This window comes from Hylobates moloch, unplaced genomic scaffold (genome assembly GCF_009828535.3).
Source record: "Hylobates moloch isolate HMO894 unplaced genomic scaffold, HMol_V3 SCAFFOLD_36, whole genome shotgun sequence".
NCBI lineage: Eukaryota > Metazoa > Chordata > Mammalia > Primates > Hylobatidae > Hylobates > Hylobates moloch.
This window is the reverse complement of record NW_026652311.1, coordinates 1,709,570-1,722,247: the sequence shown is the minus strand read 5'-3', so window position 1 is coordinate 1,722,247 and position 12,678 is coordinate 1,709,570. Positions and strand designations below refer to the sequence as shown.

Here is a 12,678-nt window from a genome sequence, read left to right as displayed (position 1 = left end):
TTTAAGTCATTAAACTTTTTTAAAGAGATGGAGTCTCACTATGTTGTCCAGGCTAGTTGTGAACTCCTGGGCTCAAGTGATCCTCCTACCTCAGCCTTCCAAAGAGCTGAGATTATAGGCGTGAGCCATCACGCCCAGCTGTTTTTTTTTTTTAATTAAAAAAACTTTTTTTTAATTGTAAATCAACTGGATTTTGGGAAGATAAATGCAAAGCATAGTTTTAAGTAGAAAAATATATAAACTAGATCAGCTTATTTTATTTTGTATGAGTTCATGCCTTCTTTAGTGTAAACTTTTTTTATTGTCTAACAGTGCACACTTAGAAGTAATATTTTGGTATATTTTAAGGCTATTTCCTAATCAGTTACTGACTACAGAACCTGGCTCAAGGTTTTTACACACCAACGTGAACATTCCATTAAGTGATACTAATTTTGAGAGGCAAATGATGACAACATTTCCTGGATCAATGTCTCCTGCCTTAAGGAGATACTCCACTGAATTTGATTATGGTACATACTGTGTTTGCTTTTATAAATTACTTAGGCCAACACTCGGTCCAAGTTGTCCTTGTAAATGAAAATTGTAAATATTTAATATACTTTCAGTTACATCAGTGTTTCTTTTGATGCATGTTTGCAGACAGCTTTATCTGGTGAGACAGACGTTCTATTATTTGTAAAATTTAAGTTAAGCAATATTACCATTTCATTTAATTCTAGTTTAGCACAAGTTTTTCCTTTGTATGCAAATCTCCACGAGAACATTCTACACATTTCATTGTTTAGAAATGTAAACATTTATTTAAAAGTAGGTAGCAAGTTAAAAAGGAATACTTGCCTGAAATCTTAAAACATAATCAAGTTCCTTTTAAAACAGTTAATTTTTTTCCTATAATTTACTTTCATCAAAAGTATGTTTGTTTAACATGCTAGATAGAAGCAATTTAGCAACATAAAATATATTAGCTATAGTATATTCAAAAGAATGAGAAATGTAAATTCAGAGATGAGACCATCATTTTTTGCAGTTTAAAAAAAATGCTGATTCCGGTGCAACATACACTGATTATCCAGGTTTTACATTTTAGGGCTGAAACCCTGAGGAGCCTGCTGGTGACTGTTTAGCACTGAGCAGAGTTCAGTGTGCATGCACTTCCAGAGTTAAAAGCTAAAGCAGACTAACTGATAAACAAACAACCAACATCTTTGCATTTCTGAGTTTTTACTTGTAATCATAGGTTTTCCCAAATTATTAGAATGTCTATACCTTAGCTATTTTACTAGAAAAATGATTTATGCTAGTATAGTCACTTGTTTAGAAGTCGGAAAAAGATCATTTTTTATTTTTAGAAATTACTAAGCTCTGTTGGTACTACAGCTGATCCTTCTTCAGTTCCGGAGGCTTCTTCTGGTGTCTGTAGCTCTTGACAGTGGTACTTCACTTTAAGTGGTTTGCCAGGGTACCAGACCAAGTGAATACGACAGGGAATTATTTCCTAGGAAATAGAGTTATAAAATATTATAATCGGCAAAAACTTATGGTAAAAGCAATTCTACATACAATGTTACGTTTTACCTGTGTTGATAATTCATGAAGTAGAACAGTATAATCAAAATCAATTGTGTCATCATTAGTTTTCTAGAGGGAGAAAAAAGAGTTAGTGTAATAAATGTGGTATTTAGTGTAATAACTATACAATACATTCTTGTTTTGAATGGGTGTCTTGTGTCTCCTACTGCCTTTTAGATTTCAGCCTCACAGTTTTTGGTGGTATTTTGCTTCAAGATATGGAAGTCATGAATCCTCATTTTTTTTTTTTTTTTTTTTTTTTTTTTTTTTTTTGAGATGGAGTCTCGCTCTGTCGCCCAGGCTGGAGTGCAGTGGCGCAGTCTCGGCTCACTGCAAGCTCCGCCTCCCGGGTTCACGCCATTCTCCTGCCTCAGCCTCTCCGAGTAGCTGGGACTACAGGCGCCCGCCACCACGCCCGGCTAATTTTTTGTATTTTTAGTAGAGACGGGGTTTCACCGTGGTCTCGATCTCCTGACCTCGTGATCCGCCCGCCTCGGCCTCCCAAAGTGCTGGGATTACAAGCGTGAGCCACCGCGCCCAGCCGAATCCTCATTTTTGTCTTGTCACTGAGTTATATGAAAGTCTGGTTGAATGTCTGTCACATTTTCTGATGGAGACTGAAGTCTGTGGGAATAGGGAGATTCTTTTAACAACCTTAAGGATCTAGATACTGTATATATACCTCAAGCTGATATATTAGCCCTGATATGACAGGCAATAAGACAAGGGGAGGGGCAACCAGTAATTCTAGAAGGCCTACCATGGGCTGGGTTCTGTGCTAGGCACCTTCTACATGTTCTCATCTAATTCTCCTTTACAATCTATGTATTATGAGCCTGGTTTTACAGGAGAGGTAATTTGAGATTACAGCTAGGAAGTGACAAATGGGAATTCCAACCCAGATCTACTGACTCCAACACCCGCATTCTTCATATATACCACATGAAGCTATACACGCTGTTTCTAAAACCAGCTCATTGGATATTTTTCAGTAGGCAGGCAGTTGTCTTCATCTCTTTTATTCATATCGTTTCTATACATTTTACTAGTGACTAAACCAACTCCGTATTTTCTTTCTGACATTTCCTTTTTTTTTTTTTGCAAGAGTGCTTATCTGTTCACAAGTAAAAATGGAAGAAAGAACATTTTTTTAAAAATACCTTAATTTTGGTTATAATTTGAGTCTTTTCCTACTATCACTGAGTACTCCATTTTTCTAAGAGAAAGAGAATGAGTTACTTAAAAAACAATTTTTTTCTTTTCTCTTTCCTCCTTTTCCCCTGTTCTCTATTTCCTGCTTAGCTCTTTAGAAATGGAATCATAACCTTTACCTTCCCTTTTACCAGACACTCCCTGCATGGCAAGCTTATGTATGTGCTCACTTCAATGCTCGAGAGCTGGAACTCTCTCCCACCAGGAGAAGGCCTTAAGAGACAACAGTCAATTTACAACCTCAGGCCCATGAGGGAACTCTGTCCAAGTGTCTTGAAACAATGGCCATTTTACAATCTAGCTCTGCCCACAATGGCGCCAGCTTGACCACCCGGTAGAGAAGGCACCCAAGAAGTCACATAGACCCTGCACCTGCTTGCTCCCTCTTCCGCATGCCATTTATGCCAAATCCCCCTGTAAAAGCCCTTGTTTTTTGTCCCAAAAGGGAAACAGTACCTTAAAGGCAGGAGCCTATACTTAATTCCCCTAAGCTAGCTTTGGAATAAAGTCACTTTCTTCATACCAGACCTCACTCTTGTGAACTGGATTCTGCAAGCAGCAAGGGACTAAACTTGCATTTTGGTTACATTACCAGGTTTCTATTAAGACTACTAAAGAACACAAAAAAAGCAACGCCCCCCACCCCCACCACCAAAAAAGTTTAGACTCCCCTTTGCCTACATTGATGGAGATTTTTACAAGCCGTGAAATGGCCAGTAGGTGAGGAAGTCTGGAGGGAAGATACAGGCTGGAATCCTAACATTTGTTTTAAGCTCTGCCTCTTCTTTGCCTCGCTGGAGACGGCGATGATTTCCTTCAGAAATGCCTGAAGGAAAGGAGGCAGTTCCTTCCCCAGAGGGCCTGGATAAATCAGAAATCAACTGCATTTTCTATGATTCTTCTTGGCAATACTCGGTAGGTTTCCCTCCTGTCTCACAGTGTACCCACGAATGTTCAAAGCAAACATCTGAGGCACAAGCTGGAAAGTCAGAGAATTCATGAGAGAAAATTCAGTGTCTCTTTCTTAAGGGAACAGTTACTGGAGGTTCCAGTAATCAGTCTGGCATTGTCGCTTTGAGAGTGTGTTTAGCCTTGTTAGACCTTCATTTGGTGGATGTCTTGACCTTGGAAGGACATGATTATCTATCCCAAGATGTCCCACACCAGCTGGATATTTGTCTCAGACTTTTATGCTGTCTGCACAGTCTTGACTGTTTACCATGTATTTTTATAATTTAAAAATTGGTTTTAGGCTGGACATGGTGGCTCACGCCTGTCATCCCAGCGCTGTGGGAGGATCACTTGAGCCCAGGAGTTCGAGACCAGCATGGGCAATATTATTATTTTTTAATAGAGACCACCTCGTCTTTATTTAAAAAAATACTAATAAATAACTATATATATATATATATAAATTGGTTTTACTTATACACTTAAAATGTTTTTTTGAGAACAATGCCTTATTCTGCTTTTGAAAACGGCATTTCTGAAGGAAATCCTGGCAGTCTTCATTGAGGCAAAAATGAGGCAGAGCTTAAAACAAATGTTAGGATTCCAGCCCCATTTGACAGACTACTTTGGTAAAAGCAGAAAGAGTGTTACCCATTTTTAAATACAAAAATGTGAGTCGTGATAATGCTGGTAAAACCCTATATCATTTGATTGAGAACTTCCTCAATAAAGTTATCAAAACATCCCCTTACATTTTTGTTTTTATAGATTCCTCCTCCTTTAGGAGGAATCACCTTTAAACCAAACCAAAAAGCACAGCTTATTAAAAAAACTGCAGAAGAGGACATTGCACATCCCAGCCTGGCAAAGGATGCCAAGATCGGACTGCCCTCCCCATGTCAAGCTCTGCCAAGAAGTCGTTTTTAATGTTATTCAGAAATTATCTTTTTGGCTTCAATTCAGATCATCACAAGTGCCAAATCTTGTAGCCCAAATGGATGATGATTTGTTGTTACATTTCCTGGTAACTCAGCACTTAATCTTGTTGCAGACAGACTGGAAGTGTTTTGTTTGTTCCCTTTTACTTGGTCATAACCCAACCCACCCCATGCCCCTCCACCCTGCTTCCCCCAAAAGGGAGCAAAGGATCTCTAACAGAACCAGGGTGGTTTTAGTAGAGAAGAATTAGGCTTAAGTTAGTAATAGAAGTTATCAAAAGTCTATTTCAGCATAACAGATAAGGTAGATAGGATGGTTTCTATATGTAGCTTTGGCTAATGGAGACTTCTACTTAATGTGAAGATGAGCTGACTGATAGTGATGTGCTGCCGGTTAGATAGTTTGGGGTGCTTACAAATCTGGTACTGATTGATAAGAGTTAGAACAATACTCAGCTTGACTTTTCTCAATTCATATTAAAGGCAAAACGTATGGGCTTATCCATTTTTTTCCCTAGCCAGCATATATCCCTTATTCTTGGCACTGTCCTCATAGTATTGGGAATGACATCTATTCTTCAGTTCTAAGGAAAGAGTTGTGCCAGTAAGATGGGTCTTACTTTATATTTGCATTTCAGTCTTTTTTTTTTTTTTTTTTGCACACTCTTCCCTCAGGCCTTGTTCATTTGAGGCTGTGAGTTTATAAGCTTGTACTTCCTTACACAGTTGCATTAAAAGGTGAAATTAGCCCTGAGTATCAAGATAGTAATTCCTAGGAAGTTTTTGGAAAAATTATAATCTTTATACTTTTTTGAGTTACCTTGGGCCAAGAACACCTCCAGTCACTTCCTGCCTCCGTGCCGTACTGGCTTTCTCAGCCCTAGTGTCCTGTTGCTAGTCTCTCAGAACAGTATTTAGACCTTCTGCTCATAATGTCTTTTAAAAAATCATTGCTTGTTGCTTGTGTTGCTTCTTTTGATGAAGGGTCGGTCACAGGAGACCTTAGTGGCCACTGAATAGCAGAATTTGAAAATCTTTGTGGATATGTGCATACTTTTCTTTAAGAGAACTCTAAGCTGAAATGCATATTAACCTTGAAACGAAATATCCTAATTGCTCCAGGGATTTAAATTTGTATTAGTTTCACTTCAATCCATTTGTGAGTCCTCATTTAATAGGCCCTAAGAGATTAAATGATTTGCCTTGGGTGACCCAGCAAGTCAGCTGCATATTCAACTATTATTTATCTAACACCCAGACATCACAGGGGGAAAAAAAAATGTAAAACTCTTAGTCAATGACCATTCTCCCTCTGCATTTGTTTTTGTTTGTTTTGTTTTTTTGGGACAGAGTCTTGCTCTGTCACCCAGGCTGGAGTGCACTGGCACGATCTCAGCTCACTGCAACCTCCGCCTCCCGGGTTCAAGTGATTCTCCTACCTCAGCCTCCCAAGTAGCTGGGACTACAGGCGCGTGCCACCATGCCCGGCTAATTTTTTGTATTTTTGGTAGAGACGGGGTTTCACCATGTTAGCCAGGATGGTCGCCATCTCCTGACCTCATGATCCGCCTGCCTCAGCCTCCCAAAGTGCTGGGATTACAGGCGTGAGCCACTGCGCCCAGCCTGCATTTCTGCTTTTTAACTGTCTAGTTACTCGTATGTCCTTGCTTTCCTATGTGCAGTTTGGTTGAGGGATATTAGTGGACAGATGATGGACATGAAAGACTGGTTAGAATGGGAGAGAAATACACCTGCTATTTTTTGTACCCTAGTATGTCCTAGTGGTAAAAATGTGTCATATGCAACTGCGAAAGAAAGGGAAACATGTTAAAAGTCCTAGTTTTTTCTGTTATCTCAATGTGTTGCTCTATTCCTATTAAGTTTTCCTCTCACATTTACTACAATTAGTTCTATATTATCTTGACCCCATTTTCTATGCTTAAAACAACCTCTTCCCTATAACTTTAAAATCAGGTACAGTAAAAGCCTCCTGTTGAGGATGTGGTTACCTTGGTAGATGAGAGTGTATCAGAAACAGATAGAAACTTATCTAGCAAAAGAACTAGTAGTGTATCTTGACTTGTTATATGGCAACAATCAATTAGATGGTAATTTCTATTTAAAAGCACTCTATATGGGGAAAGACATGTTCATTTTGATAAGTAAAGACAAAATCTAGGTTTCTAGTCGATGTGTGTTGTACATGTGGTCTTTGGAAAGCAAACCAAACTATTTATTATTGACATTAAAATGGAGACTTAATGCTGGGTAAATCCTGTGCTCAGAAGATATTCACTGATGATCCATCCATGGGTGAACCTATGAACAAAACGCATTTTTTAAATTGGTGCTTATGATTAGTTCAGCTTGCCTCTCTAATACTCCCAACACCTTTGCTGTCATCCTGCTCTCAGCTGATTACTTTGCCTCCTTTTTCACTGAGAAGACAGAAGCAGTTAGAATAGAGCTTCCACAGGCTCCCACTTTGATATCTGCCGTCCTAGCACTGGGCCACTGTTTCCTGCTTTCCCTCTAGGTGAACTCTCCGTGTTTCTAATATCATCTGGATTAATCACATCATCTCTTGCCTACTCGAAGATAGTAACTCTAACAACTTTTCCCTCTCTTTCATGCAAGTCTTACTTTGCCTCTGTATGCCGGACTTTTCCTCGTCAACATATATACATGCTGTTACGTCTCCCAACCAAAAAAATGCAAAGAAAAAACCCTTTCAGCCCTATGCTCACCCATCATCCAGCTGTAGTCCTCTTCCTTCCTTTTACTCTCCTTTATTATAGCTAAATTTCTTGAAAGGATGGAATGTCCACTTCCTCTCCTCCCATCCTTTCCTGAACCTACCCCAATTAGGCTTTTGTCCCCACTGTGCCAGTGAGAGGGCTCTTGATAAGCTCTCCATTCATTGACTCCAGTTGCTCAATGAAATGGACAGTTCTCAGTCCTCATCTTACTTGACTTTCCAGCAGCATTTAGTACTACCAGCCAGTCCTCATCCTTGAAATACTTTCTTTTCCCATATCTCCAACTGCTTAAGTCAGAAGTGTTCCATGATCTAATCCTTACATAACTTACCCTCTTTGTCTACACTCATTACCTGTGATCTCATCCAGTCTTGTGGCTTTAAATACTATATGGTGACAACTACAGCCAAGATCTCTCCCCTGAACTTCAGACTCTTCTGTCCAGAAGATTATACAAATTCTCTGTATAGAATTTAGAATGCCCCAAATCAAGATAATTCTCCCTCAATTCTGTTCCTCCTATAAGTTTCCCCAATCGGTAAATGAGAACTGTGTCCTTCTAGTTAATCATGCCAGAATCCTAAAAATCATCCTTAACTCCTCTCATCTCTGATATCCATATCCAACCCATGAGCAAATACTGTCAGTCTGCCAGAATCCAAACATCTCTCCAGCCCCATTGCTACCACTCTGGTCCAAGCCAACACCAGGCCTTGCCTAGAATATTGCAATACCTTTTTTTTTTTTGAGACAGAGACGGCATCTCACTCTGTTGCCCAGGATAGAGTACAGTAGCTCAATCATAGCTTATTGCAACCTCCAACTCCTGGATCAAGCAATCCTCCCAACTCTGTGTCCCAAGATGCTGGGACTACAGGCATGTGCCACTACATCTGGCTAATTTTTAATTTTTTTGTAGAGATAGGGCCTTGCTATGCTACCCAGGCTGGTCTCAAACTCCTGACCTCAAATGATCCTTCCACCTTGGCTACTTAATTTTTTTCGTAGCATTTACCATCATATGATACATATTTATTTATTAGCTCACTGTCTCTTTTTATCTTCTCTCACTAGAATTAATCTCAATGAGGGCAGCAACATTGTGTCTTTGTTCACGCCTGTATCCCCAGCCCCTGAAACAATACTTGGCCCATTGCAGGAACTCAAATATTTATTGAAATAAATGTGATTAAAACTCTTGATATGAAATTAGAAGTTCACATGAATTCAGTCTAAGGAGACCGCATTGATTGTAACTCTTGTGGCACATGTTAATTTTCAGGTTTTTCTTACCCACTGCCTCACATTAGTGAGCTGTGCCAAGTAGTAGTGTGACACCTGTGTTGTCATTTCCCACATCACATAAGAGCTTCCAAGGAAAGCCAAATCCCAGATGGGTCTCAGAGAGGGATCAATATGTCCATGATTATCTGAGAGAGACAAAAAAAGCACATTTGTATTAATGCATTTTTGAGACAAAATCTCAGAAGCTGCAGAAATGAAATAGGGTTTAAACTTAGTCATACCAGTCATCTCTCTCACAGCAAGACCTTGAGCCAGATATGTGATTTGTTTGTATCTGTTTCTGTGTTAGTATGTAGATTTATATTCTTCAACTTGCCAAACTGAGTAAATCTATTATAAATCAATGGTCATTTGCTGTACTGTGTACATGCAAAGTAAGAGCCATGAAGCCTACGTTCTATCAAGCCTGTGTCCACAAAGTATCTTGGACCCATCTTGTCTTCTCCAAACCCACTGCCACCACCCTTCAGGCCTGGGCTGCTTCTCCCTGAGACCACGGCCACAGTCTGCTACAAATCTCTCAGATTTCAGTCTCCTCCTTCCAGCTGTCTCGCACCTAGGAGCTAAAGTGACTTTTCCATACTCATTACTGAATACTCAAAGATGACATTCAATTTAACTTAGTCTTGTTAAGAAGCTTTTTTTAGGAGACAGGGTCTTGCTCTGTTGCCCAGGCTAGAATGCAGTTCCACAATTGTACTTCACAGTAGCCTTGAATGCCTGGACTCAAGCGATCCTCCTGCCATGGCCTCCCAAAGTGCTGAGATTACAGGTGAGGGCCACTCTGCTGGCCAAGAAACATTTTTAATTAGGTTGAAAACTCTATCACTGATAATCTCCACCTTACCTTCTGGTTTAGGTCTACAGTCAATGTGATGGTGGTCTTTGCTTCCAGTCTGCCAAAATATCTTTGTGCTTCTCTGATCATTGGCTTTAAAGCTAATCAATATGTTGGCAGCATCTCTCACTCTTGTTTAACACGTGAAGAAATCAAGTGGATTTTTTCTGTGGCATTGTTTTCGGACCTAAAATCTTTTAAATTTGGCAAACATCTTTCTTAAAACTTGCACAATATTAGACACTGTGAGAGGTTAGGGATACAGTGACTAATAAATTACTATTTGTGACTTTTAGGAGCTCAAATTTTATGAGATGACTGTTCATGAACCATCATTTTATGCAGTTTTGCAGAGATACTATATTAAGCCCTAATAATAGCACAATACATGAGGAATACTAACAAGCTTATTAGGAAACTAATCCTTCTGGGTAAAGTAATCCTTAGCATAAATTCTATTCTGTATTGGTAGAACTTGGCTAGTTTATACTCAGAGGTAATTCAGACAGCATTCACTGATTTCTTGGGATCTGTGTAGGATACCAAGATGGGTCCCCACCCTTCACATGTTGGCATGGTGGGGTTATAGTTGATACATTCCTTAAGAGAGGGAGGATCAGAAAGCTGAGGGACAGCAGGGAAGGACCAGGTTTCTTTGGGCTGGAGAGGGTTGGGGGAAACTTCACAGAGATGAGATTTTGGCTGGGCCTTGAATTGCTGTCACGTCTGTGGGGGTCTGAGTGAGAAAGCGAGCATGTGAAGGTAGGAAGGCACCAGGCAGGGGCAGCCTCAGTGACTGGTCTTGGTAGAGTATACAGTATACTGGCAGCAGATTTTGAAAGGCCTTGTTTGCAGAGCTGCCAGAGTGGATATGAACTGCAATTGAGTAGTAAGTGTAGAAGATGACTTTGACTGCTGGATGCAGTGGTCTCAGGGAGAAGAAGCCCAGGCATGAAGGATGGTGACAGTGGATTTGGAGATGACAAGATTAGTCCAAAATACTTTGTGAATGCAGGCTTGATAGGAAATGGCAAGTTATTAAATGTTAGGAGATTAGTTGATAATGACCAAAGTTTCTAGCCAACTCTAGGAGAATAGTAATACCATTAAATGTAGGACAGAAAGTGGGAACGTTTTGGGTGAAAACAAGTTGAGTTTGTTATTAGGTGTATTAAATACAGTGTCAAGAAAGTCATGAAGGTGGATGATGTAAAGTGCTACAGATAGGCCGGGCATGGTGGCTCATGCCTGTAATCCCAGCACTTTGGGAGGCCGAGGTGGGTGGATCACCTGAGGTCAGGAGTTGAAGACCAGCCTGGACAACATGGTGAAACCCCACCTCTATTAAAAATATAAAAATTAGCTGGGTGTGGTGGCACACTCCTGTAATCTCAGATACTGGGGAGGCTGAAGCAGGAGAATGGCTTGAACCCAGGAGACAGACGTTGCAGTGAACCAAGATTGCACCACCGCACACTGGACAGAGGGAGACTCTGTCTCAAAAAAAAAAAAAAAGTGCTACAGATAAGAAGGATAAGAAGCAATGTCTGGTTAGGGTTTTTGGTGATCTGGGTGGTCTCTTTATGTACATAGAGTAGAAGCCAAATAGGAAGAGTTTGAGTTTGAGGCAATGTGTATAAAATCTACTTTTGAAAAGTAGACAGAATAAGGAAAAAGAGGGGGTGATGGGTCTATGAAGAAATTGGTCAACACAACTCTGATCTTGACGATCTTTATAGGACAAGAGAAGGAACTGGTTGCTGAAGATTCTCAAGGTGGGAAGGATACTGATGGGGCAAAATTATGAAAGAACCAGATAAACTAGAACCAAGGGTATAAATAAAAGGAGTCTTAGAATTAAAGAAAAGGTTGGGGAAGACGTAGCGACTTTGTGAGGTGGGAAGAAATGACAGAATCAAATGTCTCAATCTCAGTAAAGCAGGAGGCAAGACTGTCTCCTGAAAGTGCATGAAGCCGGGGTGTGGCCCTTGAAAAAATGGAAAAGCTTCAACATAGCTGTCATGTGGAGTGTAGTAAGATGTTAGAAATAAACAGCGAGCAGCATCGAGGGCTCAGCACTTGGAGAAATCTTTTAGAAGAAAATACCTGTTGAGAATAAAGCAAAAGCTATTTGTTGCCTTTCATTGTCATCATATCACCCTTACGTGACATATGTAAGTTTTTTGGTTCCATAATGCTTTCCTGTTAATATCGAAGTGCCTTCAAACTTGGAACTGAGGACTTTCAGTACTCTTCACTGGCTTTTCTTTGTAGTTTCTTTAACCTGGTAATGTCATTTTTTTCCTGTCACCATATGATAAGTAATCAATAGGGAGCTGTGACTATTTTTACAGATGTTATTGTAGAAAATGTGTTTTAGACTTCTACTTCCTGACAAGAATATCAGCATTTCATGAATGAATTTGTTTTTCCTCATTGCTATGAGCCGCTGAAAACTTCCTTGATCCAGCTCATCATCACGTGTTCTATCTTATGGTGCTGCTGTGAGTTCAGATTTGTGAGATCAAAAACCAAACACCGCATGTTCTCACTCATAGGTGGGAATTGAACAATGAGAACTCATGGACACAGGAAGGGGAACATCACATTCCGGGTACTGTTGTGGGGTGGGGGGTGGGGGGGCGGGGACAGCATTAGGAGATATACCTAATGCTAAATGATGAGCTAATGGGTGCAGGAAATCAACATGGCACATGGATATATATGTAACAAACCTGCACATTGTGCACATGTACCCTAAAACCTAAAGTATAATAAAAAAAAAAAACAAAACCCATCACCCTAGAAGATAAATCAGTTATACTAAATACTGTGAATAATGAGAACATTTGAAGGGGTAAGTGCTGGCAACACTGCTGTAGAATCACTTGGGCAGACACAACTTTAGCTGGTTATTCCCAGGTCTTCAGTCTTGCCCTCTGTATGTAGTATACTTAGATTCATTGCTAGGAAGTTTGCAAATTCATTAGAAGTGAAACTTTCATTCGTAAAAAACAGACAACTTAAGGGGAAAAAAACAATGTGGAGCAAGGATATTCCAAAATGGATTAGATCTTCTCACTTCTCCATTGTACTACAACAG

General features: G+C 39.9%; 1 protein-coding gene across 1 annotated transcript in view; it reads right to left on the bottom strand.

Moving 5' to 3' along the window:
* Positions 1-803: 803 nt before the first annotated feature.
* Positions 804-12,678, bottom strand: part of LOC116463436 (retinoic acid receptor responder protein 1-like) — a 35,907-nt gene continuing 24,032 nt past the window's right edge. The window contains exons 4-6 of the mRNA XM_032146539.2: positions 8,726-8,862; positions 1,579-1,641; positions 804-1,498 (exon numbers count right to left, since the gene is read on the bottom strand). Coding sequence (XP_032002430.1) covers positions 1,349-1,498; positions 1,579-1,641; positions 8,726-8,862 — 350 coding nt within the window. The 3' untranslated portion in view covers positions 804-1,348. The remainder of the gene's footprint in view (positions 1,499-1,578; positions 1,642-8,725; positions 8,863-12,678) is intronic.